Source organism: Narcine bancroftii, chromosome 4 (assembly GCF_036971445.1).
Source record: "Narcine bancroftii isolate sNarBan1 chromosome 4, sNarBan1.hap1, whole genome shotgun sequence".
NCBI classification, from domain to species: domain Eukaryota; kingdom Metazoa; phylum Chordata; class Chondrichthyes; order Torpediniformes; family Narcinidae; genus Narcine; species Narcine bancroftii.
In genome coordinates, this window is record NC_091472.1 from 316016299 (window position 1) to 316043907 (window position 27609).

The following is a 27609-nucleotide window of genomic DNA, read 5'->3' on the forward strand; positions in this document are numbered from 1 at the left end:
TCTATGGTTCCAGCATCAGTCGACAAAAAGAGAATGGTCAATATATTGGATCAAAACCCTTCATCGAGATTGGGGATATTTAAATGTGGACATAGTGTAGTAACAGGCCCTTCTGGGCCATGAAGCCCGTGCCTGCCTAATTATCCCCAATTGACCTACAACCTCTGCGTTTTGGGAGGAAACTTGAGCCCCTGGGAAAAGCCCATGCAGACACAGGGATAACAAACAAACTCCATGCAGACAGCGCAGGATTTGAACCCCGGTCCAGATCGCTGGCGCTGACAGTGTTGCGCAAACGCTACGCTAACCATGCGGCCTTATGAAGAAAAGTGAGTGCAAGGAGGGAATGGTGAGAAGAGTGGGACAAGGGCTTGTGAGATGGTTAAACCAGTGAAGCATAACACAGCTGAAGTGGATTGGCAGATGTCAGACAAAGGCAGAGGGAGGCAAGAAAAACAAATACGGTTTTTAGATTGCAGGCACGTAATGGCACAATCAAGGAATTTTGCCGCTACACGGGCAGTGTAAAAAGGAATGTGCAGGAATTTGGAGTCAATTCCTGCACGGTGATTTATCCTGCAGGGCCCCTACAATTTTTTGGAGGAAGCCTGCAGTGTAAACCATTCTGGAAAAATTTGTCGACTGTCATCCACTCAACTGCACGTCCAACCCCCAGGACTTTTGCACTCGAGTACTTGCAGTCTAAAAAGGCGCCCAGTGCGAACGACCATATGGGAAGTGATTTTGTAAATTTTTTCCTCGATTTTCTCGAATTTGCACGCTAAAGACCATGAGGGGTCAGTGGAAGATGAGTGGAGAGGTGAGTAGAAGACCAAGGCTGTTCGTGCTGTTATCTAGTAATAGGTGACAACAATGGTATGAAGAGAAACCAAATGGAACCAAAGTGAGGGTTGGGTGGGGAGACTAGGGAATCAAGTGTGAGGGTGGTGAAGAGGGAGATGGAACCAAAGAAGATGAGATGTGGGGGAGGGGGGGGGAACACGGACGAGAGTGGAGATGGTATTGAAGAGAGGACTCATTACCTGACTTTTGAACATATTATGATCATAGTTATGTAGTCTTCCAGGCAGAAAATGAGGTGTTGTTCCTCTAGTTTATGTTGGGACTCACTCTGGCAGTCTGGCCATAGAGAAGGCCCAGGACAAACAGGTCCAAAGGGGAATTGAAATGGCATGTAAATGGGATCTCAGGATACCATGGCAGATGGAGCATAGATGCTTTGTGGAATGATCCCCAAGCCTGCGTTTATGTAAAAGACAGTATATCAGAAGCATTGAAAGCAGGAGATGAGGTTAGAAGAGGTGCTAATGAATATCCTTGGGTAGAAGGGCTGTTGAGTCCCTGGATGGTGGTGTGGGAGCAAGTGTTGTACTTCCTGTGGGTTCAGGGGAAAGTACCAGGGGTCATGGAGAGGTGAGAAGGGATGGATGAGCGAACAAGGGAATCACAGAGGGAGCAATCCCTGTGCAAAGGGGGGGGGGGGGGGTTCTGTCTGGTAGTTGGGTCTAATTGCATCTTAAGGAAATGAGAGAGGATGGATGAATAATGTGCTGAATGCAGTAGCCAGTGGGGTGAAAGATGAGGATGAGAGGATCTCTATCCCCATTCTGCTTGAAGAGGGGAAGGTAAAAACGAAGCTATGCACCTACCACTACCCCCCCCCCCCCCCCCCAACCAGTTTGATCTGATCTCTATACTATAATTGTCACCTCATAAGATTCCAACACTGGAAACCTTTATCTTCTAATCACCCACTCCACCCTGTATGACTTGGCCTCCTCCACATGACCCCTTTGTTTTTCTTGCCACTCTCTCCCCCCTTTGGACAACCACTAATCTACTTCTGTGTGTTACGCTTCACCTTTCCCTGGTTCACCTATCCCACATGAACTTCTGTCCCAGTCGTCCCACTCTGTCCTCTACACCAGCTGCTCTTCTTTTCATCCCTCTCTTGTAGGGTTTTGACCTAAAACGTTGACCATTCTTTTTCCCCTTCTAATGCTGCTCGACTTGCTGAGTTTCTCCAACAAATTGATTTGCTCCATTTTGCAGCATCTGCAGTTTCTTGGGTATTAAAGAGGATGTAACTGCTTTCCTTGATTAGCTGGGATAGAATGTTACCTTGATCACTAAAGAATGCAATTCCATGGAGGGACCTGGGAATGAAGGGACATAATTATCTGAAATTCGTGCCACTGTTAAGGCTGTAAAGAGAGCTTTTGTCACGTTGACCTTTATAAAATATTGCGTATAGGAGTTGGGACATTATGGTAAATTGCATAAAACATATGTGATGCCAAATTTGGAGTATTATGGGCATTGTTGGTCACCTACCTTCAGGAAAGTTATCAACAAGATTGAAAGTGTGCCAAACATATTTTCAAGGATATTGCAGAGATTTGAGGAACAGATTACAGGGAAAAGTTAAATGGGTGAGGACTTTATTCCCTGGAGCATTGGAGTATGAGGGGAGATTTGACAGATGTACAAAATTATGAGGGGTATAGATTCAAGATTGCTTTATTATGTAATAATACAGAAATATAATATTACTCAAGTTTCTGTCTCCCTGCTGGCAAGCAGACCAAAGAGTATTGCCTGGTGCCCCTCAGAGACCCTGAGTATCCATGGATTCGCCTCCAGAGCTCCCATAGCCTCTGCAATTTCACAGACCCCTCGTCGATCCATTGGCAACCTGAGCTCCAGATCCAAACCTCCATCATGATCAAAAAGCCTTCAGCGTCTGTGGTGCTTTGGGACCCCTTCTTGCCCTCAGCACCCTCGTGAATCCGAGTTCCATAAGCCCCTTGACCCCCAAGTTGCTGACAGCCTGCAGCTTGTGTGGGTCCTGAAGCTGGGGAGCCTCTCACTGGTCTGTTGCCATGGTCACCGTTCTGTGGGGTCCTTCAGCCACTAAACCCCTCACGGGTCATCTGCGTGGTCACCGTCCTGTGGGGTCCTTCAACCACTAAGCCCCACACTAGTCATCTGCCGTGCTCACCGTCCTGTGGGGTCCTTCAGCCATTGAGGCCTTTACTGATTTGCCGCTGTGTTCACTCTCCTGCAGAGTCATCCCCTCTGTTTCTCCTTCTTTACTGAGTGTTCTCCCTGTTTCTGCGGCTCTACTCCAGCCTGCTGTTCTCCTAGAACCTGCAACTCCTTGTGGCTACTGCCAAGCATAGGTACTGGCATCTTGGGCACAGATCCTGCAGAATTTTATTTTTTTAAAATTATTTTAATTAAAAATAGAATAAATGCAAGCAGGATTTTTCTTGAGGTTAGGTGAGAAAAGATCGAGAGGACAGGTTAAGGGTGAAAGATGAAATGTTTCAAGGAATATTATGGGGAATTTCTTCCTGCAGAGAGATGAGAGTGTGAAATGAGCTGCCAGCTGTATGTGGTAAATGCAGGCTCAATTTTTCCATTTAAGAAAATTTGGATAGGTACAAGGATGGGTGGGGTATGTAGGACTACGGTTTGGGTGCAGGTAAGTGGGAGGAAGCAGAATAATTTGGCACAGTCTAAATGGGCCAAAGGGCTTTTTCTGTGCTCTATGATAGTATAAAACATTGATCTTTTTAATCTAAATTGGTTGTTGTTCCAGCAATAACAAGGCAACTGGTGACTCTGCTCTTAAGTTCCTGAACACCTGCCGTGAAAAGCAACTGGGCTTGAAGCAGGTTGAGGAAAACAGGAGTTCTGGTAGGTTTTTCTTCTTTTCAAACAAATTGTGAGATTGATTCCTTGATATCTTCATTCACTGAATTCCTGCTCCAACTGTTTGTGAGAGATGGACTAAACAAGATTCCTCACAGGTTTGACATGTAGAAAATTATTCTTGGTGCTTCTGTTTGCTCAAGAATACTAGCCCAGTTGATGGCACCTTCTCCAGTGTTTCCATGATGTCTTCCGTTTTCTTTTCACCACAGTTAAAAGGTGTAGGTCACATTTCAGGTTGAGACCCTGAATCAAATTATAGTTAGTGTTACAGGAGCACAGAACAATCCCTGCAGCCCATCTTGTCCATACCAGGTTGCCTCCCCAGTTAGACCTATTGCTTGTGCTCAGCTCAGGGTTTCAAGTTGAAACATCAACTTGCAGATTTTTGCCTCCACAGATGCTGCTGGACCCTTTGAGTTCTTCCATTGGTCTGTTTTTTTTTGTTCCACATTTCAGCATCTGCAGGTTCTTTTATCTTCTAACTTTGTATAGTTCTGTGAAAAGCCATCAACCTCTAATTTGGAGCAACATGCACACATGATGCTGGAGAAACTGAGCACGCTCTTTTCTCCACAGAATCTGAATATTTCCAGCACTTTTATTTATCAAGTTTATTGTCACCAGTACCAAGGCACAGTGATCTAATTTCTACTCTGATAGATGCTTTGCTGGGGTCTGAAGTAAAAGATGAAAATCTACAGACACCGTAGTTGAAGTAAAAACACAAGGCTGGAGAAACTCAGCAGGTCAAACCATGAACTTTATGGAGCAAAGTTAAAGATGCAGAGCCAATGTTTCAGGCTTGAACTCTTCATCAAGGTTTAGCTTGATGAAGGGCTCAAGCTCCAAACATGGGTTATGTGTTTTTATCTTTGCTATGTAAAGTACACGGTTTGACTTGGTGAGTTTCTCCAGCATCATGTTTTCACTTTGCTGAGGACTTTTGGAGAAAGAAGTTCAGAACAGCTCTTCTTTCCGTATAATTGCTTGTTCTTTAGATGTTAGACAGGGTCTGATCAGGAGCACTCAACACTGATTTGTGGGCGGAAGGTCCTGTTTGACCAATCTGATTGAATTTTTTGAAGAGGTGACTAGGAATGTGGATGAGGGTAGCGCGGTGGATGTTGTCTATATGGACTTCAGTAAGGCCTTCGATAAGGTACCACATGGAAGGTTAGTTAGGAAGATGCAGTCTTTAGGTATAAATTTTGAGATAGTCAAATGGATTGAACATTGGCTGAAAGGGAGAGGCCAGAGAGTGGTAGTGGAAAATTGTCTGTCAGGTTGGAGGCCGGTGACCAGTGGTGTGCCTCAGGGATCTGTATTGGGCCCATTGTTGTTCATTATATACATTAATGATCTAGATGATGGGGTGGTGAATTGGATTAGTAAATATGCAGACAATACTAAGATAGGTGGAATAGTGGATAATAAAGAAGGTTTTCAAGGATTGCAGAGGGATTTGGGATGCTTAGAAAAGTGGGCTGAAAAATGGCAAATGGAATTTAATGCTGATAAGTGTGAGGTGCTTCATTTTGGTAAGAAGAATTAGAACAGGACATACGTGGTAAATGGGATAGCATTGAGGAATACAGAAGAGCAGAAAGATTTAGGAGTAACGGTATATCGTTCCCTGAAGGTAGAAACTCACGTGAATAGGGTGGTGAAGAAGGCTTTTAGTATGCTGGCCTTTATCAATCATTGCATGGAATATAGGAGTTGGGAGGTGATGTTGAGATTGTATAAGACGTTGGTGCGGCCTAATTTGGAGTTCTGTGTGCAGTTCTGGTCGCCTAATTAGAGGAAGGATATAAACAGAGTGGAGAGAGTGCAGAGAAGGTTTACCAGAATGTTACCTGGGTTTAAGCATCTAGAGTACAGGGAGAGATTGGGCAGATTACGTCTTTATTCTTTGGAGCGTAGAAGGTTGAGAGGGGATTTGATAGAGGTATTTAAGATTATGAAAGGGATAGACAGAGTGGATGTGGATAGACTATTTCCGTTAAGAGTAGGAGAGATTGAAACAAGAGGACATAAGTTGAGAGTTAAGGGGCAGAGGTTTAGAGGTAACATGAGGGGGAGCTTCTTTACTCAGAGAGTGGTAGCGGTGTGGAATGAGCTTCTGGGAGAAATAGTGGCGGCGGAGTCAATTTTATTATTTAAGAAAAAGCTGGACAGGTATATGGATGAGAAGAAGGTGGAGGGTTATGGTCATTGTGAAGGTAGGTGGGACTAGAGAGGATTGTTTGGTTCGGTGCAGACTAGAAGGGCCTAATGGCCTGTTTTCGTGCTGTAATTGTTATGTTATGTTAAAGCTGGAGTATATACAAAAGATGAATGTGGATCTGGATGGAGTCCACTGAATCCAAGCTCTGCTTAAAATATTTCTTACTCTTTGCAGGTATGATGCCACTCCAGTCTTTTTATGGAAGTAGAGCCCCTTCCAAGGATTACTCCCCTGGGAACTCCTTCTTGGACAGGTGAGCCTTCCTGAGGTATTCTGCCGCTTTGCCTCCTCCATTTTCTAATTTCCACTTTGCTTTGTTGCTACTGGGTTTACTGAGGAGATTGAAGTCACAGATGAAATTGTGCAGCTACTTTGCTGGGATGGGAAGTGTGTTTTATCTGAAACTAATCCCACTGAATACACTGTAAATGCCATTTTATGTCAGATCCTCTTTGAGAGTGTGTGAGGACTTAAATGTATAATTTCAGTTCTGGGTGTTCTTGATAGTAGTATGTACTGTATGTATTCGTGTAATTGTTGATACCGTGTAATAGTCAACTCCCCCTTTTTGGCCCCAGCTGCCTGTCTGTCCAACGGAGCTGCCAACACCCTGACCGAGGATCCTCGTCTCTGCGACCTGCCCTCTGGAGCTTCTGACACCCTGGCCTTTCGCCCATCCGAGCTTCCAACATCCTGGCCACAGACTATCTCCTAGGCCCCGGTCGCCTGCCCATCTGTGCTCCCGACACCCAAGCGCAGACTCACCACCTGGTCCCGGCCTTCTGAGCTCCCAACGCCTTGAACGACACAGGTGCTTGCTGCAATTAAAAGTATGACACGTGTAAAAGTCAACAACCCCCCCCCCCCCCCAAACAAAATTGACCCAAAAAAATCAACAATTACATGAGTATATACTGTATAGCATTAGGATATTAATGCATCGACTATAGCACTGGGACCAAATCTCATCATCTATTAAATTCAGTTTCATACATTATCTCTCAAAATTTGGGAAGTTGCAACAACATTAACACCAGCAAAACAGATAAATTAACAACAACCTGCACTTTTAATTTACCCGTTAAGATCGTATTGGAAGGAACAAAATTTGACACCTAGCCACAAAAGAAAAATTGGGGGGAGTGATGAAAAGCTTATTTGATGTGAACATTTGTCATTGTTGTAAGTGTCCAAGTCCGTATTGGTTTTCAAGCATAATGCTGGGTGAGCAAGATTTGTTTCGAGTTGTGACGGAGGGAAAATTGAAGGCTTGTCAGGGAATCTTGTTGAGTACGTGTATAATAGTTGCATGCATCAGACCTTGTTGATGTAAAAAGTTTGCTGTTCATTCTTGCTTCATCAAGGTAAGGAATTACATCACCCTTCCTAGACAGCAGGAAGCATATTTGCAATTTTTTGGGGTGCACATTGGAAGTATCCTGTCCAGTTGTACCATGGTTAGCGTAGCAGTTAGTGTAACACTGCTACAGTGCTGGCGGCCAGGTTCCGAAATGGCCCTGTCCCTGTGTCTGTGTGGATTTTCCTGTGGTGTATGTCAAAATTTTAAATTTAATATAGCTTGGTACTGGAACTGCTCTGCCCAAGATCACAAGAATGAGAGAATTATTATTTCAGCTCAGGCAATCCATCTTCAACAAAAACAACTCGCCCTCCATTGACTCCATCTATAGCTCCTGCTAGCTTGGGAATACAGTAAACATATTAAAGGAGCCGTCCCAACCCAATCACTCTCTTCTCTCTCCCCACATGATGTCCACCCACCTCCGATTCTGCAGAAAATGTACGTTTGAAAATATGCACCTACCAAATTCACGGTCAGTTTCATTCTTGCTGTTATCAAACTCTTCAACAGACCACTCATCAGTAAAGGATGATCTCTTTGTCTTACAAACTTAGCTTATCATGACCCTTGCACTATGTTGTCTATACTTCTCTCTGTGATGCTATACTCTCCATTTTTTTCACCTGCTATACGAATGGATAGCATTTGTTTGCCTGGATAGCAAACAAATCAAAATTCACTCTATCTTGGTACATGTGACAATGAATTCAATTCTAGTCTTCCCTTTTTAATTCCAAATTAAGTGTGCTCTTGCCCTTCTGCAATGACTATTTATGCTAGGCTGCTCATGGAAGAACCCTTCCCATTGTGCCAGGTATATCTATGACAATAAAACTGAAACTTTGAGGTAGCTTTTCATGTTCCCTAGACTGAACTCTGGAGGAGGATGCGATCACTGGGCAGGGTTTGTTATGGGACAAGTAGTAGAAGCTTTATAGAGGGTGCAGAGAATGACCAGGATGTTGCTTGGGTTAGAGAACATGTTTTATGTGGAAAGATGTGCAAGTGGAGTGACAAGAGGATGATAGGGGATGCACAAGATTAAGAAGGGCTTAGATAAAATGAGAGCCCCCCCCCCCCACCCCCCGAATCATAATGGCTAATACTAAAGGACTTTTGTTTAAGGTGAGTGGAGTAAAATTTAGGGGAGATGTCAGAAATAGGGGTTTTTACACAGAGAGTGATGGATACCTGAAGTGCATTGCTGGGAGGGGGGAGAGGTCTAAGAAAAATGAGAGGTTGTGGACACTGAGGGAGGGGCGGGTTAGATTGATTATGGAATAGGTTTATGTAAGTCAGCACCCCAGTAGGCCAAAGCTACTGTTCTAGTGAACAAAGACATATTTTGTCACTTCAGGACATCCCAAACCATCTTGCAATCAATCAAATACTTCCAAAATATTCATTTTTTTTTAATGTTGGATGTCTGTGTCCTGTGTGGAATGAAAATTAGGTTGCCTGCATCATAAGAAAAGGCAGATGTGTTGAGTATTTTCTAAACATGGACGATTGAGTAATGTGTTTTTACCTACCAGGTGTCCTTGTACATCAGTCACTGAAAGATTAGGTGCAGAGGCAGGAGACAGTTAGAAGGGCAAATGGTATGCTTCCTTTTAGAATAAGAGACTCTATATAAAATATCTCTATCTTTTATCTAAGGAAGAATGTATTTACTGTAGAGAGTGCGTGGTTAAGATTTACCAGACTAACTCCTGGAATGCCGGGTCCCCACTAGTTAGAATAAAATGCTTTTCTCTGGTGTAAAATTCAAGGATTTAATTCTTTCTTTTGATAGGTCCAGTCTCTCAGGTCAGGCTCCCTCAGCAAAAAGGAGCCTGGGATTTTTATCTCAGCCCACACCTCAGTCAGTGAAGAAACTGCGTCCAAATCAAGATTACACAGGATGGAATAAGCCTCGCGTACCCCACCCGACTCAGCTCCCACAGCAGCTTCAGGGGTAAGGATCGAAGCAGCTTCCTGGTTAATTGCAAGAGTTAGGGCAACCTCTGGTGCTTCATTACATCACTGAGCTCTGAACCAACTGTTCCTCATGAACCCAGTCTTCCTGTCTGGAACGAAGGTTCTGGGGAATTCCTTCATGATATGGACTGAATCTCCTGGAGATATTAGTAATTAGAAGTAACACAGTATATACTATAAAATACGAGTGAGGGCTGATCCAGAGAAGCCCTTTCTCCCACCACATTACATCTTCAATGATTAGTCGAGAGGAACCCCGTTATAACACGATAGTTGGGGTCCAAAAAAAAAACACAACAGAAGTCGGGTTGTGCTAAATCAGGGTTTCACCCACATCTCCCCCCACCCCCCAGTTTGCAGCACCACTCGCCCCCCCCCATGCCGTTCACAGCACCACTCGCCCCCCCAACCCCCTTTCGCAGCAGCACTCACCCCACCACCACCCCCTTGTTTGAGGCAACATGCACCCCCCCCTTCATTCAATGCGATGAATTCCCCACCAGATAAACATTACTTAATCATTTAGATACACCACTTCTAAACATCTGCTGCGCCACAGGGTGGCCATCCCTGGTACTGCATCTTTTAAAATGGTCCGCTTAATGTTCTTCTCTCAAAGAATTGAACGTGGTGAATGTTAAGGGCGTTATATCTGAATTTGCATTAAATTAAGGTGTGTTAAATCGAGGTTCCATTGTACTACAGTAAAGACCCGTTATCCAGAATTCAAGCAACCAACAAAAAATATTCACGGTTAAAAAAATACTTAAGTTTAAAATTGGCAAGCAACTGTAAAATTCACTTATCTGGCATCTACCAGTGTCTGAATACCAGGGGTTTTACTGCATTACTTTCCCTGTTCCAAGTGTAAACACCTCTTGCAATTGGGACTGCTGAGCACCTTGTTCACACAGACATTTATTAGATTGACACATTTATGACTATTTAATGATCAGTTCTGCTTGTAACTCCATTCTCTTTATCCACTACAGTTTTATGGCATGTCATTACTTTGACTGCTCGAACTAAATACTTCACGGTATTTCCCGGTCTTGTTGGAGCTTTTTCATTTTACTTTCAAGTCCTCTTGCACTCGTTTGTAATTGTGTTTTTTTTATATCCCCACTGTAATTTTGAGAGCAGTGTTCTGGGAAAGAGTATAATGTCAAAAAATGTGCAACTGTGCAATCTGAATTTAAAAAGCGGGAAAGAAAAACTTTTTTAATGGTCAGTGATTGTAGAGATCTGATATGCAGCGAGTTCTGGGTTCCCTTCATTTACAAAATGCTAGTACAGGTTGAACCTCTTTAATCCGGTGACTTCAGGACCCGGCCATTGCCGTACCATAGAAAATGCTGGAAAACAGAAATTAACCCCTAAGGGAACCCCCTATGTAGATATATCAAAGGTAGAAAAAATCTTAAAACAGGAACTAATACTATGAGGCAGCACGGTTAGCGCAAAGCCTTTGCAGTGCCAGCGATTGGGACATTAGTACAAACTCCTTACAGCGTGGGGCTCAAACCCTGGTGATTGAGTCTTGTGCTGTCTGTAAGGAGTTTGTACTAATGGTGGCAGATTCAACCAGCCATTGGGACCGGGGTTTGAGTCCCATGCTGTCTAGAAGGATTTGTACTAACATCCCAATCACAGGGACTGTAAAGGTTGAATCTGTCGCTGTTAGTATAAACTCCTTAGACAGTGCGGGACTTAAACCCCCATTCCCATCGCTGGTGCTGTAAGGTTTGAATCTGCCACCATTAGTACAAACTCCTTACGGATAGTGCGGGACTCGAACCCTGGTTTAGATTGCGGCAGATTCAACCTTTACAGTGCCAGCAATCGGGGCCGGAGTTCAAGTCCCACGCTATCTGTAAGGAGTTTGTAATAACAGTGGCAGATTCAAAATGTGCCAGACTGGTTGACAGAGCGCCGGAATATAGAGGTTCAACCTGTATTTAGTTCCAGTAAATAGCAGAACTAACAAATTGATACAGTAGAATCCCCATAATCCAGCACTAAGGAGATCGCAGATGCCCCATATGCAAACTTTCCAGTTGACTGAGACACACTATTACAATGTTTAACTAACCTGCATTAAGAATGCACAGTTAATACAAAATATTTGGCAAAATGTAAATAAAGTATTTAATTCTGTAAAGTTCACTTTAATCAGGAAATTCCCGTAACTTAAATTCGAACACCGGTCGCTGGCGTTGTAACACTACACTAACTGTCTTCTTTCTTTGGCTTGGCTTCGCGGACGAAGATTTATGGAGGGGGTAAAAAGTCCACGTCAGCTCTGTACTGTCATCATAATTAACCTGCTCTCCCCCAAGTTTACAGATAAAGCTTTACTAATATACCTAACACGAATAAAGATCAAGATTCTTACTAGGCAGGGATAGGGAGACGTTTTGAGAGTTGCCCCAACAGTGAGTGGCATCAACGAGCTCTTCATTTGGGGCACCGCCATTTTATTCAAACAGCTGCTGCGGGCAGGGCATGGCCGGGGTGCTCCTTTGGCTGTATGTTTGCTCCCATTTTCACCGAGGGGTTGTGTGTTGCTTCAGAGAATATTTGCTTTTATAATTTTAAACTTTTATTTTAAATTTTATTATTTATTTAAATGTTATATATTTCCTCATTTTTTTGCCAATTGTTTGTGTTTCCAGTTGATTGAATTGTGGATAATTGGGATTTTACTGTAGTACTTACTGTAAATGAAATTAAAAATAGATACATCAGAGGAGCAACACTGTACATCTGGAGTACATTGTACAGTTTTGGTCACTGTATTTATGTGTATTTGAAGCAGTTTTGGGAAGATTTGTTAGATTACTTCCTTAAATAGGGCAGTTGTCATATGAAGCTAAGGTTTGTATCCACTGGTATGTAGAAGATTGAGATGGTACTTGATTGAAGTAAAAGATCCTGAGGAATCCTGACCGGGCGGATGTTGAAGGCATCTTTCCTCTTGTGGGAGTGTCTAGAGCTGCAACCAGTTCATTGCTCCAAAACTCATCAAAAATCTGTCTGCACTTTATAACATCACAATATTTTTGCACAAATCTGCACCTGTTAATATTTGTCTATCCTCTTATATTATATTTTTCCTCATAAGTTAGTTACTGCTCATGGTTTTTTAACATAATGTGTGGCTGCAGCAAGCAAGAATTTCAGTGCATCTCTACTTGTGTATGTGACAATAAACTCATCAGCTAAGGGGTATTTTATAAAAATAAGGGCTCACCCATAGACAGCAAAGATGAGGCCATTTTTTTTCTATCTGAGATTGTGTCTGTAATTTCTTCCTCAAAAGATAAAAGAAGCAGTCTTTGAATACTTGAAGGCATGGTTAAATCGATATTTGACAATGAAGAGGCTGAAAGTTATTTTATTAACTGGTGGGGAGGCTCGAGGGCCAGGTGTTTACTGGTCTGTTATACTCCTCGCCTACCTAATAGAATTTATCTCCTTTAATGGGCAGGTTTTCAAACCTTGGCAACACCTGTTACATGAATGCCATCCTGCAATCCCTTTTTTCACTTCAGTCTTTGGCAATGGATCTACTGAAGCAGGGCATTCCTTGGAAGAAAATCCCAGCCAATACTCTGCTTAAGTAAGTGGACAGTGTTTTATTGTTAACATACAACTTGGACAGTCTGAGGATCTACGCCAATTTGTAATCTACAGCAGGTCCTCACTTAATGTTGTGTTCTGGAAAATGCTACTTTAGTGAAATGACGTGAAATGAAACCAACTTGATATCGCGGTATTTTCCATCAGTGTTATAACAAATTTCTGTTATTCAAGGACTTACTTCGTAAGAATTTAAAAAAAAAAACATGGCACACATTTGTGCAAACGATGGCCATGCTCTCTTGGATAATGAATGCCAGTTTTGGGTGGACAAGAGTAGGGGTTACTTTCTTGGTTGACTCTAGGTGCAATGTGGGCCAGCCCTTAAACTGTCATGGTTCATGATCAACAGCTATCCATCGAGCTCCAGTTAAACTGTGACGTGATAACTGTTAGAAGTCCTCCTGGAAAGTGTTTTCATTCTTCTGTGCGTGTAACAGCCTCTTGCAGGTTTGTTGTCTCTTCTCACGTGTGTTGCTCTTTGACAGGCGCTTCGCCCTTCTCCTGGCCAAGAAGGATAATTGCAGCCCAGAAATAAAGAAAGAGCTGCTGAAGAGGGTGAAGTGTGCCATCTCAGCCACCGCAGAGAGGTTCTCTGGATACGTCCAGAATGTAAGCACCATAGCATTTGTCAAGAATGATTGAACTCTGGTGGTGGCCATTTAATGCATGGGACTCTATTGGTAATTCTAAGACTGTGTAGAGGAAGTGGGTCCCTGGGTCTGTGTAGAGCAGATGGGGGAAATAATTGGAGCAAATATCCAAGTTGAGACAGGTGACATCAACGTTGGATTGTCAGATAAGTGAACGGAGGTATCCTTGGGAAGAAGACAACAAAGCACTTGGATGTAGTCTGGGAATTGCTTGAGCAGTGATGGGTGGTGAATAATGTGGATTGTAGTTCACAAGGTCCCCTCCTCTGAGGTGTTGTTTCCCTCATTTCAGTATCTGCTCGAAATTGTTTGCAGAGACTTATCAACAATTATTTTCATAGTGTGTCATGGGGCTAATAGAATGGGAGAAAGGAATGAGCCTGCATCACATAAGCAATTGAGCTATTTTTGTCTAGTCACCATTACACCTTTTTCATATTGTCTTATCTGAATTTTGATGGGGAATTTGAAAAATTGGCAAGGGGCCAAAGAATGGGTATGAGAGATGAAATGAACCCTAGGCTGAGATTTAGTAAGGCCCCCACTCACTTGCCCTGCCATGGGCCAGGGCTGCCCCCACCGCCCCTTAGTCTGTAGCGAGGGCCGAGCCACCAGGGTGCCACTCACTACTGGCTACACATTTAGCAGTACTGGCCACCTGTCAGACACCAACGGCCGCTCACCCATCCCGTTGTTCACTTACAACCATGGCTGACAGGCTGGACACCAGTCGTTCAGAGCCCCCATCCCGCACGTGCTGCAAATCTTCATGCTGCCACCACCAGCTCCCAGAAACCACCGCACATGTCACCCCGGCAACAGCATGGTGAGACGCTGACTCCGGCTTCACTCACGCAGTAAGTGTGAAATGATAAACCGAGACCAGGCTACACTTTACTTCATATTCATGCTGTGTGACCTACTTCAGCACATTTTTGTATTTCACAACAGACACAGTGTCTGCAGTCATGGGCATTGTAAACATAATATACTGTATACAAAAATATTGAAATTCCTCGGGTGGCTCGGATTCTCTTGCCCTCCGGGCCCCTAGGCTTCAGCCTACTCAGCCTAGTGGTTAATCTGCCACTGACTGTCTGGTAACTGCTGCAGGCTTCAAATCAATACTACTGTATTTTTAAAACTTTTATATATATATATAAAAAAAATGAAAGCTTTAAATCTGATGTCAAAGACGAAGTTGCAGTAGTCTTGCTTGTCATTATACAGAGCTGTGCTCTGGATCTCCAGCCTTGATTTACACTGAGTTCATGTATTCAATGGTGTTGGGATTTTAACTAATCTCGCTCAGTGGAACCAACCTAAAAAGAGTTGCATTGTCAAGTCCATATACTTTGATAAAGTGGTGACCATGTTTAAAAGTTAAGAGACCAGTGTCAAAAATTAGGCAAATTCTCTCTTCCATCTTCCTCACTTTCTCCTGCAGTTTTTTGCAAGAGGCAAAATATTTTCTCTTAAATGGTTGTTAGTCTTTTGAATTCTGCTCTTGAAAGGTAGAAGTAAAGCCTTTTAGATCAACCTGGTGGCCTACTCTTGCTCCAAGCTTCTGTGAAAAACCAGAGCAATACGAGTGCAGCAGGTCAGGGTGCATGTGTGGGAAGCAAGAAACAGTGACATTTCTGGCTGAAAACCCTTCATTAGGAATAGGACGAACCAGATGGACACCAGAATAAAAGGGCGGGGAGAGGGAGGAGCAAAAGACGGGGGGAAGGGGGGGAAGAAAAGAATGGAGCTGAGTTAATCGGGGGAAGAGGCTGAGTAAAAAGCTCTGTTTGAAGGGGCTGGGGAGGGGGTGTTAAAGGAAAGGTGTAGGCATATTTGTTTTTTTCCCTTGATCAGCCTTGATGTGCGGTTTCACCAGGGCTCCTTGATGCCACATTCCGTCATGCTGCTGTGTCAAGGTTAGTGAATCTTACCTCACCACTGGAATTCAGCTCTGGTGTGGGTTTCATCAAGGCTGAAACCCTGAATGAGCATTGTGGTGACGCCCTCTATCATTTTCATCGAGTTTCAGCGTAGACTAGGTGATAGATTTGCACTGGATGTCCCTGGCTGACCTTTGCAATGTTGAATAGATGCCAGTGATTTGTATACTTGCAGATAACTGTACTCAGTCAATTCTCTAACAAACCTAGAATGCACTTTAACACTTCAAGGAAATCTTAGAAATACGCTACACTCAGCAGTTGTTGACATTAGATCATTTGGAAGTATTTAAAGAGAAGGTAGATTTTTGAAAGATTGGGCAATTGATGCAGAAGAGGTCTGGGGCAGATCAACTATGATCATGTGTAAAGATGGGATGTAGACTTCCCAGGCTCTTATTTTCTTTGTGTTCTTCTCTGTAACACTTGATGCTGATTCTCTCCCGGATGGGTCTGTGCAGGATGCGCACGAATTTTTGAGCCAGTGTCTGGACCAGCTGAAGGAAGACATGGAGAAGCTGAACAAGACGTGGAAGAATGAACCCGTGGCAGGTGACGAGAGTCCTGCTGGACGAGCTGGTCACGAGGCTGGTGCTGCCAGAGTCTATGCCTGCCCCATCATCTGCAATGTGGAATTTGAAGTCCTGCACACAATTGATTGTAAAACGTACGTTGATCAGAGATTTGATGGGAGCATTGGGTGCTTCTAGTATTTCCCAAATGGAGACAAGATAATGACCAGTTCCTGTAGCCAATGCACAAGACGGGGTTTTGGTAATGAATACTGGGGTCAGCAAGGGAAAGATATCTCCCAGGGATACTAAAATTACTTGTCTAGTTCAACTTCACCCCAGTCCCTAACTCCCATACATGCTCTTATCTTCTCTTTGCCCCAGTCATGTGGTGGGGAGGAATTTGAGCAGAATGCCCTGGAGCTACACATTGTGCGCTTCCCTGGAAGAAGCATGGTATCTGGAGAAGGAAAGATGCTGACTGACCCAGATTTTGAGATTGTCTTTTGTAACGCGCAAATGTGTTTCTAATCAAGGACAGTATAAATGCTTAGAGACGTACAGCATGGAAACCGATCCCTCAGTCCGGGGTCTCCAAAGTGATCGACATTGACCCCGGCGGTTAATGGGACTATCCAAGGGGTCAATAAATTCCAGGGGGCCGATAACATGGGGGTGGGAGGCGCAATTGAACTTTTGCAGCCGAAAGCAGGGTCGGAACAACGGAAAATAGCGCCCTATGACAGTGGTGGCATCCTCTCACGAGAGTGGCCTTGGTGGCTGCCATATTGTATTTGGCTTTGGCCTTTGAATAAGTTGAGAGCAAACGGGAGGATGACTGACCGAATAGAGATGTATGTGTCCTTTGTACCTTTTGGTAGAAGCACACACCCCTGCCACCACCCCTGTCCAGCACTAGGATTCCAGGCCTGGGGATCGATGAGGGATCAAGTATAGTACAACTCCAATTATCTGAAATGGTTGGCATGGGCCTATGTCGGATAAATGGTTTTTTTTTTCGGAGAACTGGTCTTTTTAAAAATCATCCCAGTAGCAGAAGCAAATCATTTGTAACAATGTTTAAAAAAAAACAATGGAAGGCTTTTTAAGCATTAAGATCATGTTTAATTCTCAACAAAAAAAATGTTGGCTGCCGCAGATCACAGACACTTCCCTACTGAGTCCGCACTCCTGCCCGGTGGCCCAAGGTTCCCGTTCTTGCTCAGCTCCACAAGGTCCATGGACAGTTTGGCTCCAAAAAGTTTTCAGATAAATGAGGATTTCAGAGAATCCAATTTCAGATAATCGTATTTGCAATGTATTCATTGAAGGGGTTGATGGTCTAAAAATTTTGGGGACCCCTGATTCAAGTTGGTCATCTATGCCAGTCCCTTTTGCCTGCGTTCGGCCTATATCCCTTTCATGTCTGGGAACCTGTCGCAATGGCAGCAGTAGTTTCATTTAGCACCCTCTGTGGGAAGGTAGCCCCTCCGATCTCTTCTAAATCTTTCCTATAACAAGGCCAAGAGAACTGCACACACTCCAAATGTCACCTTATCAACATGAACAACAATGCTGGAGAAACTCAGCAGGTCAAACCGAGTATTTGAAATAGCAAACATAACCATTGTTTTGTGCTTGAGCCCTTCATTAAGGTGTGAACAAAATGTAGGCAGCACTCAACTCTCGATTACCAGCTGAGTTTCTCCAGCATTGTGTTTTCACTTCAATTACAATGTCTGCAGACTTTCATGTTTTACTTTTGTCTGCAAGTGCAGTGTGATCTGTGGAAGAACTTGCATCCGACGAGCTCAAGGTAACTGGTGTGCGTTGGTAAGCTGTGGAAGGGATCAGGCCCGATTGAATCGTACTGTATCATTTGTCTCATGATTCTGCCTTTGTTTCAGGTGTTGTGAAAGTGTCACAAAGTGGGAACAATTCAACGATCTTTCCATTGACCTCCCACGGCGGAAGAAGCAGCTACCTCCTAGATCAATCCAGGACTCTCTTGATCTCTTTTTCAGGGTGTGTCTCCTGACTTTTCTACTATCTATTGAGGACAAAAACCTCAGGAAGTGAGGGAAGACTAGGATGTGGGAGGTTTGGAGCAGGTGGGGTGGCAGGAAATTTGGTAAGGAAGAATTTTAAAATTTAAATTTAGACATGCAGGACGGTAATAGGCTATTTCAGCCCACGAGTCCATGCTGCCCTATTGCCCTACAACCCCAGTACATTTCAAATGGTGGGAGGAAACCGGAACCCCGGGGGAAACCCATGCAGACATGGGGAAAACATACAAACTCCTTACAGACAACGTGAGATTCAAGCCCCAGTCCCAATCGCTGGCGCTGTTACAGCATTGTGCTAACCACTACACTAACTGTGCCACTTCAAATGGTGGATCAGGAAGAGAGACTTCCCTCTTAAGTTAGAAGGCTGTAGTTCACAGCTGCTCAAGTAACACCAGATAACACGGTGGGCATTTCTGGAGCCAGTGGAGTGTTGTCGGTGGTCTTATCTTTCAGCGGTCATTGAGCTTCCCATTCATTTGGTGATGAAAGATTGCAGAACAAGTGGTGCTTGCCAAAACGAAGGCCTATATCTAAATGGTGTGTTTGGGTGTTTACTACATGCAAAGTTTACTTCTTTGTTTCCGACATTGCAACAGAAACTGTACTTTTACTGCTCCCAATTGCATGGACTAAGTGATTGAGCTGCATTGAGAGGCTGGGAATGCCAGACATTATTTTGATTTGTTTCTTTTGGTCCAGGCTGAAGAAATTGAATACTCTTGTGAGAAATGCAATGGAAAAAATGCAGTTGTGACCCACAAGTTCAGCAGGCTGCCAAGGTTAGTGGTGGATTGGGATGGTAGGTGAGGTGGAAGGAATGGGTCCCTTCATATCACTGATATTGGGTCTGGTGGAGCGAGGAGATTGTGGGAGAATTTGCCCTTGTGACTGCTCATTGAATTAATTTGGGTCCTCTGTAATGTGAGAGATGTCATGTGTATGACCTAGGTTTTTAAATAGTTTTTCTCGTTTGTTTATATCAAGTGCCAGTTCGTACGTATTTCTGGGCATTGACGTGGGACTTAATTTACAGATTAGCAATGAAATAGGATCAAGAGGGCTTAAGAACCTCCACATTTTAAATGGGAAAGTAGGACTTTATTTTTGGAGTCTTGAATTAGCTTTTATTTCACTTGCCATATATATGCCATTGTATAGGACGATCCAACTTGAAATTTTACCTTAAAATCGGATCGTCCCACACAAAGAATCTAAAATTCTAACTTGACCATCAAGTCGCAATCCCGCCGTCATCTTTCCTCTGGCTCCAATGCATTCACTCACGTGTAACCAGCAAAGTCTCGGCGCTCCTCTGCGGGGTCTTTCCAGCTGGTCCAAGTGCTGTCGGCTCTGTACAGACTTTAAATGGCCAGTTACAGTGGTTTATTTAAAAATATCCAAATAAATTTTAAACATTTAAATTATCATTTGTTATTAAAATATTGGGATTTTTTTTAACTGCATCCACTGGTCAGCAATAGGTGCCAGATTTTGGTGAAAGGAGGATGGGTCGGGGTAGTTGTCTTGTACAAATGTATCACTCAAAACCTACATTTTAGGTGGAAATTCCAAGTCGCCCTATACATGATTCAAGATTCATTTTATGAAATAAAAATAGTGTTATATTGCATTAAATTCTTTTGTAAGGCAGACAGATTCACCATCATCAGAAATTGCCTGAAGCACCTCTTAAAGTCAGAAAGAGAAGCGAAAGAGAGGTCCCCGCCCCCACCCAGAGTCACCAAGTGTCTGGATTTGCTCCAGTGCTCCCACAGTTTCTTTAGTCACACAGTCCAGTCCAAACTGTCAGCAACCCGAGCTTCATATCCGAACCTCTGATACGATTAGGAACCCTTCAGTGCCCTCAGCACTCTCTCACATCCCGGTTCCGATACCTAGTACCCATTCAGCCGGTTTCCTGCAGTCTGCAGCCTTGATTGAGCCACCAGCCGCCAGCCCACGGCCTCCATGGGTTCCTTGCCTCCACCTGTCTAGTTCCTTCAGCCGCAGAACCCCTCACTGGTTCATCACCATCCCATGGGTTGTTCCCTCCTCAGACTGGGATTGGTCTCCCCGTTTTCTGGTGCCCTGTGCAAGTCCTCCACTTCCCTGGAGTCTGTAACTCCTCATGGCTGCTGTCCATTTTAGGCACCACCATCTTTGGCGTAGACCCCACAGACAGGATTTTCAATAAAACGACCAGTGGCTCCTTTAACAAGCCATTCAAAGCCTTTACAGAACTGACGGCAGGTCAGACTGGGCAGTTGGACGATGCATGAGTACTATGTCCACTCTCCATGGGTTCACCCCAGCTACAGCGCTGCCATTATAACACCGCCATTTTAGTAAGGCTTTGTCACGAGTCATTCTACATGAGAGCATATATGGTAATTTAAGATTAACATTGATTCATTGGGTAATGAAATAGGATCAAGACTCTTAACCTCCAAATTTTCTTGGGGATTCTTCATGGGAAAGTGTAGTAGGACTTTGTTTTTGGGATCTTGAATTTGCTGGTAAGGCCAGCTTTTATTTCATTTGCATGTAAATATTAAATGGCATTTCAGCCAACCAAGTCTGCAGCCAACTATCAAGTACCCATTTATTCTAATTCTACTCTTTCCACAGCGCCCTCCCCGCACCCCATTCCAATCAACTCCCCTGGAACATAGAACACTACTGCACAGTATGTGCCCTTTGGTCTTTGATGTTGTGCCGACCCATATATTCCTTTTAAAAAAAAAAAAGTGCTAAACCCTCCCTACCCCATAATCCTCTCTTTTTCTTTCATCCATGCGTCTGTTTAAGAGTCCCTTAAATGCCCCTAATGTTTCAGCCTCCACGACCATCCCTGCCAAAGCATTCCAGACACCAACAATTGTCTGTATTTTTTCAAACTCTCCCCTGATGTCTCCTGTGAATTTCCCTCCCTTAATTTTGTACATGTGTCCTCTGGTGTTTGCTATTCCTTCCCTGGGAGACAGGTGCTGGCTGTCCACCCCATCTACGCCTCTCATACAGCATTGTACAGACTATTCAGCCCTTGATGTTCTGCCGACCCATATATTCCTTCAGAAAAAAAAGTTCTAAACCTACCCCATAACTCTATTCCTTTCATTCATCTGTCTCTAAGAGTCCTAACTGTCCCTAATGTTTCAGCCTCCACCACCATCTCCTAGCAAGGCATTGCAGGCATCTATAACTCTCTGTGGGGGAGAAAAACTTATCCCTGCTGTCTCCCCTAAACTTCCCTCCCTTCACTTTGTACTCATGTCTTCTGGTGTTTGCTGATCCTGCCCTGGGAAACAGACGCTGGCCGCCCACCCTATCGATGCCTCTCAGAATCTTCTGGGCCTCTATTAAGTCTCCTCTCATCCTTCTACGCTTCAAAGAGAAAAGTCCCAGCTCTAATAACCTTGCCTCATAAGACTTATTTTCCAATCCAGGCAACATCCTGGTGAATCTCCTCTGCCCCCTCTCCAGAGCTTCCACATCCTTCCTGTAATGAGGTGATCAGAACTGAACACAATACTTTAAGTGTGGCCTCACCAGATATTTGTAGAGCTGCAACATGACCTCTCTACTCCTGAACTCAATCCCACTATTAATGAATCCCAGCATCCCATCGGCCTCCCTAACTATCCCATTGACCTGTGTGGTGACGTTGAGGATTCAAAGATCATAGCTACTGCCACAGCTATCTCTTCTCATTTCTCATAGCAACCTGGGGTCTATCATGTCCAGCCCCAGGGGATTCAAATATATGCCCTCAATCTGGACAATTTACCTTCCTATGTGAGAGGAAACCAGAGCACCTGGTGGAAAACCCATGAAGTCACAGGGAGAATGTGCAAAATTGCACAGGTCAGAATCAAACCTGAGTCAATGGAGCTGTAAGGCCACGCCACCACGAGCTGCACCTTGGTGCCTCCCAGAATGTTAGTATTCCTTCACTGTCACTAGGTCCACGATTTGAATTTCCCACCACAACCTCACTGTCTTGGTGGAAAGGGTTACAGCTTTTCAAGCGAGTGGTTCATTGCCCTCTACTCTGGGGGATCCACAAAGCACAGCCTCATGCATGAATTGCTGTGACATTGGCTATTAATTAAACTTTAAAAATTGAACCCCCTACTGATGATGCTTTTGGCACCATAAGATGTAGAAATGGAATTGGGCCATTCAGTCCATCGAGTCTGTCCTGCCATTCCACCATGAATGATTTACTATCCTTTTCAACCCCATTAACCCTTGAATCCCTTCCTGATCAAGTCTGTATCTACCTCCGCCTTGAATATCCCCCATGACTTGGCATCCACAGATCTTCCACAGCAACGGAGTTTTGCACGAAGACTCCCAAGTCCCTCTGAGCCTCTGATTGCTGAACTCATCTATAGCTTTATTCCTTCCACCAGAGTGCATGATCATACACTTCTTTACACTATACTACATGCACCATTTCCATGCCCAATCTCCTAACCTGCCTGTCCTTTTGCAGACTGTGCTTCCCCAATGCTACCTGCCCTTCCAAACCTTTTGGAGGGCGTGGAAGTGGTAATATTGTACATTCCATAGATCAGAGGTGACTGGCATGATGCTAATAGATTCTTAGTTAACCCAAAAAACGTTTCACATCGCCACGTTAAAAATGGTCCTCCTCTCTTCCACACTATAAGTTTTTTGAGCCTCCTCTTGTGGTTTTCAATTCCGTGCAGAATCCTGCCGCCTAATGCCATTCTCCCATTAGGCCTATCACATGTAGTATTGGGGGTTCTCTGCTTCTAATAAAAGACGACTTCTTCTTCTTACAGAGTCCTCATTCTCCACTTGAAACGATACAGCTTTAATGTGCAGCTGTCTCTGAATAACAAGCTTGGTCAGCAGGTGATCATTCCCAAATATCTGACTCTCTCTGCTCATTGCACTGAGACAACGCGACAGCCCCTGACACTAGCCTGGAACACACAAGGTCCAATGTAAGTTTTAAAAAAAATAGAGACAGGATAACGTGAAGGGGAGGTGGTTTTAGGCAGAGGACTGTAATACACAAAAGTGGAGAAAAACAGCATCCATTGAAAACTAAAAGTAGCAATGTTTCAGGTCTGAGCCCTCTTTCAAGTGTGCCGAAAAAGGTGGGGGGGAGGGAGAAAGGGGGGCTAAGGGAGGAGAAGTGGGAGGACCTTGGCCTAACATGATGCATCTGGGAGGGTGGAAGCTAAGAAAGATATCTCTCTGATAGGAGAACGGAGTGGAGAGTAGGAGGAAGAGAGATTGGAGAAAGGGTTAACAGAAATTGGAGAAGTTGATATTGATGCTGTCTGGTTGGAGTCTGCTGAGATGGAATACAAGGTGTTGTTCCTCCAATTTATGGTGGCCTCAAATTGGTGGTTCATGAGGCCATGAACTGTGTGGCAATGGGGTGTGAAACTTGAAGTGTTACTTCACCTGGAGCAACTGTTTAGGGCCCTGAGGGTGGAATTGTAGGTGAAAAGTGACACTTCTTGTGATCACAAGGGTAGGTACCAAGGAAGTTTGCTGGGAAGAGATGAATGGATGGGGGGGGGGGGGGGTTCTCAGAGAGAGCAATTGCTATGGAGAGCAGAGAGGGGAGGGAAAGATGGAAAGATGTGCAAGGTGATGGGATCCCATTGGAGATGGTGGAAATTGCAGAGTGGTGTGTTGGATGTCGAGGCTGAGGCAAAGATGAGGGGAACCCTGTCCTTGTTGCATCTTGTGGGCAGAGGAGACCAGGGGAGATGTTTGAAAAATAAAGATGTGGATGAGGGCTGAGTTTATGGCATTAGAAGGAAAGCCATTTTTTTTTTAAAGGAGACATCTCAGCTGTCCTGGAATGGAAAAGTCTCATCCTGGGTACAGATATAGTGATGACTGAATTATTGAGGGAAAGGATAATAATTCTTACATGAGATAAGATGTAGAAGGTCAAGGCAAATGTGAGAGTCAGTGGGATCATAGAAGATGTCCGTTGATAGTTTGTCTCCCAAATAGAGACAGAGATCAAAAGGGAGAGAGTTGGGGTTGGACCAAGTGAATTTGCGGTTAGGTTGGAAGTCGGCAGCAAAGTTGATGAGCACAGAGCAGCTCTAATGCTTCCTGACTGTTGAGGTTTTAGAATGGAGAAGGGTTTGAATTCCCACTCCAGACATTTTAAGGATAGAGATATCAAGACGAATCCTCCATTGCACCTACTGAGTCAGAGGAGGTATATTTTCAATGTCAATTTGAAGCCCAGTAGGGTTGCCATCTCTGTTCATGCCAAGAGGCTTTGATGTCCCCATTTCAAATGAGATCAGCACTGATCTGCCTGGTATTCTGGAGAATATTTATGCCTCAACCAACATCTCATGGATGAATTGGGGATCTATTCACTGCTGCATGTTGTCTGATGACCAGCATTATTGACACACATCAGTGACAAGATTATGAAAAGTCCTTCATTGACCCGTTCATATAGTAAAAGGTGACATGCGTAGAAAAACAGACTTTTGCAAGCAGCTCTAGCGTGGACTTTTGTCATTTTTGTTGAAGGATGAATATTTGCTAGGTCAGTGGACAGAACTCTGCTCTTGCCATGAAATCGGGAGTAAAGCAGTGCCTCTGTTTAACAATCCATCCAAACAAATACAGCACTCTCATTCATTTCTCCACTGGACTGCCAGTCAAGGCTGCAAAATTTCTGAAGTGGTGCTTCAATCCAAGATAGAATCAAAGCTGCAATGATACTGACTAAAACACAGTTGACACTTTGTTCATCTAATAATCTATTTGGTCCATTTGTCAGATGCCTCTGGAACTAGGGAGAGATATGATTTTAATGACTTTTTATGGGAGGGAATGAGTGTGTACTCGTAGGTATTGTGCAATCTCTCATGTGGTCTTATCACTATTGTTTGAACTTCACAGATCACGACCACTGAAAACTTCTCAGTCAGTGAACTCTTTCAGTGTCCCGTCCACACTGGGGAGGTGAGTACCCACAGCTCAGTCACGCTCTAGAGCAGTCCAGGAGATGTTGACTGGTGAAGCCCACTGGGAGAAGTGATGGGGAGAGGGATGTGGTACAGGGTAAGTTGGCAACAGGATGGATAGGTGGAAGAATGTGAGTTATGAAGGCAGAATGTGGTCTTGTGGCCTGCAAAGCATCAAGTTTGGAGGGAGATGAAGGGAACAGACTTGGGGATTGATGTGATAGGTAAACCGTTCAGGATTTTGGCGGGTTCTAATGAATTGCATCAGACTGGAGGAGGAAAATGCGTGCCTTGGGCATGTTGAGTTTTATCAGACTTTGATGTACCCCAACGTTACAAAAAATTACTTTGTTCCCTCTGAAAGCACAATGAACCGCAGACATCACCTCACAATGAACCGCAGACGTCACCTCACAATGAACCGCAGACGTCACCTCACAATGAACCGCAGACGTCACCTCACAATGAACCGCAGACGTCACCTCACAATGAACCGCAGACGTCACCTCGCAATGAACCGCAGACGTCACCTCGCAATGAACCGCAGACGTCACCTCGCAATGAACCGCAGACGTCACCTCACATTTTTTCTCTTCTTTTGCACTAATTATTTATGGTGCATTTAATGAATCGTAATTTATAGCAATGTTTTCACCTGTAATGCACAATACTGCCGCCGCAAAACAACAAATTTAGTGACTCGTGTTCGTGACAGTAAATATGATTCTGAATTGAAGAGAACATTTCCTGCTGACCTTTTGTCAGTGGATGCTGTGACCTCCAGCATCAAGATCAGTTTGTCCCACCCTCCACTAAGTCTGCATATGCACCTGATGCCTATCGGTTCAGAGATATTCTTGGTAGTGGTGTCAGTGCAGTAGGATTGTAGTCCACCCAGAACTGCTGGGGACAGAATGATTGCTGCCGTCATGATGTAAAGACTCCTGTTGGCTCGTGCCCATTACAATCTACTGTCATGTTCACACACAGGAAGTATTGCTTAAAATCAGCGATTGTGATCCATGACTCAGACAGTGAAGAGGAGCAGGTGAGGCGGGCAATGAAAATCAGCAGACAGATGAGCGAGCAAGTTCAGCGAGAGGCACAGCAGGAGGATGAAGAAATACAGCTGGTAAGTCTGGCTATCTGAGCACTGTTTCCCTTGGGAATTTGTCTTCACCCACTTCCACTCTGTCGGAAGATGGAACAAGAGCCTGCACCATCATTTAATTGTGGCTGATTCTGTCACCATTTAATGAGCTTTCTTGCCCAATTCCTCAAATCCCTTGTTTTGATGCTCAGATATTTACTGATGTTAGCCTTGACTAACTGAACATCTCCAGCCTCTGATGTAGACACATCCAGATTTACATTAAAGCTTCTTATCTCACTCTCTTGTACTGAGGTTATGCATCCAATTTGAGATTTAACAGCAGAGAAAACATTCTCTCAGTATCTGATCTGATCCCCTCTTAACATGCAGAGGAAATCTTACCAAGTGAATCTGTTCTGCCTCCTTTCTATTGCTTCTACATCCTTCCTGTAGTGTGGCACCAGAACTAAGTGCAGCTGCAACATGAGGCTCCATTAGACCTGACAGACCGCCGTTAGACCTGACAGACCGCCGTTAGACCTGACAGACCGCCGTTAGACCTGACAGACCGCCGTTAGACCTGACAGACCGCCGTTAGACCTGACAGACCGCCGTTAGACCTGACAGACCGCCGTTAGACCTGACAGACCGCCGTTAGACCTGACAGACCGCCGTTAGACCTGACAGACCGCCGTTAGACCTGACAGACCGCCGTTAGACCTGACAGACCGCCGTTAGACCTGACAGACCGCCGTTAGACCTGACAGACCGCCGTTAGACCTGACAGACCGCCGTTAGACCTGACAGACCGCCGTTAGACCTGACAGACCGCCGTTAGACCTGACAGACCGCCGTTAGACCTGACAGACCGCCGTTAGACCTGACAGACCGCCGTTAGACCTGACAGACCGCCGTTAGACCTGACAGACCGCCGTTAGACCTGACAGACCGCCGTTAGACCTGACAGACCGCCGTTAGACCTGACAGACCGCCGTTAGACCTGACAGACCGCCGTTAGACCTGACAGACCGCCGTTAGACCTGACAGACCGCCGTTAGACCTGACAGACCGCCGTTAGACCTGACAGACCGCCGTTAGACCTGACAGACCGCCGTTAGACCTGACAGACCGCCGTTAGACCTGACAGACCGCCGTTAGACCTGACAGACCGCCGTTAGACCTGACAGACCGCCGTTAGACCTGACAGACCGCCGTTAGACCTGACAGAGCGCCGTTAGACCTGACAGAGCGCCGTTAGACCTGACAGACCGCCGTTAGACCTGACAGACCGCCGTTAGACCTGACAGACCGCCGTTAGACCTGACAGACCGCCGTTAGACCTGACAGACCGCCGTTAGACCTGACAGACCGCCGTTAGACCTGACAGACCG

The 27609-nt window shown here is 44.6% G+C and overlaps 1 protein-coding gene across 7 annotated transcripts in view; it reads left to right on the forward strand.

The window, feature by feature from the left end:
• Positions 1–27609, forward strand: part of usp37 (ubiquitin specific peptidase 37) — a 95539-nt gene that overhangs the window by 53689 nt on the left and 14241 nt on the right. For all 7 annotated transcript variants that reach the window (XM_069936013.1, XM_069936017.1, XM_069936018.1 and 4 more), the window contains 11 exons: positions 3626–3723; positions 6143–6221; positions 9127–9288; positions 12802–12933; positions 13442–13565; positions 16014–16219; positions 17972–18089; positions 18836–18915; positions 22948–23112; positions 25061–25123; positions 26116–26257. In XM_069936013.1, coding sequence (XP_069792114.1) covers positions 3626–3723; positions 6143–6221; positions 9127–9288; positions 12802–12933; positions 13442–13565; positions 16014–16219; positions 17972–18089; positions 18836–18915; positions 22948–23112; positions 25061–25123; positions 26116–26257 — 1369 coding nt within the window. The remainder of the gene's footprint in view (positions 1–3625; positions 3724–6142; positions 6222–9126; positions 9289–12801; positions 12934–13441; positions 13566–16013; positions 16220–17971; positions 18090–18835; positions 18916–22947; positions 23113–25060; positions 25124–26115; positions 26258–27609) is intronic.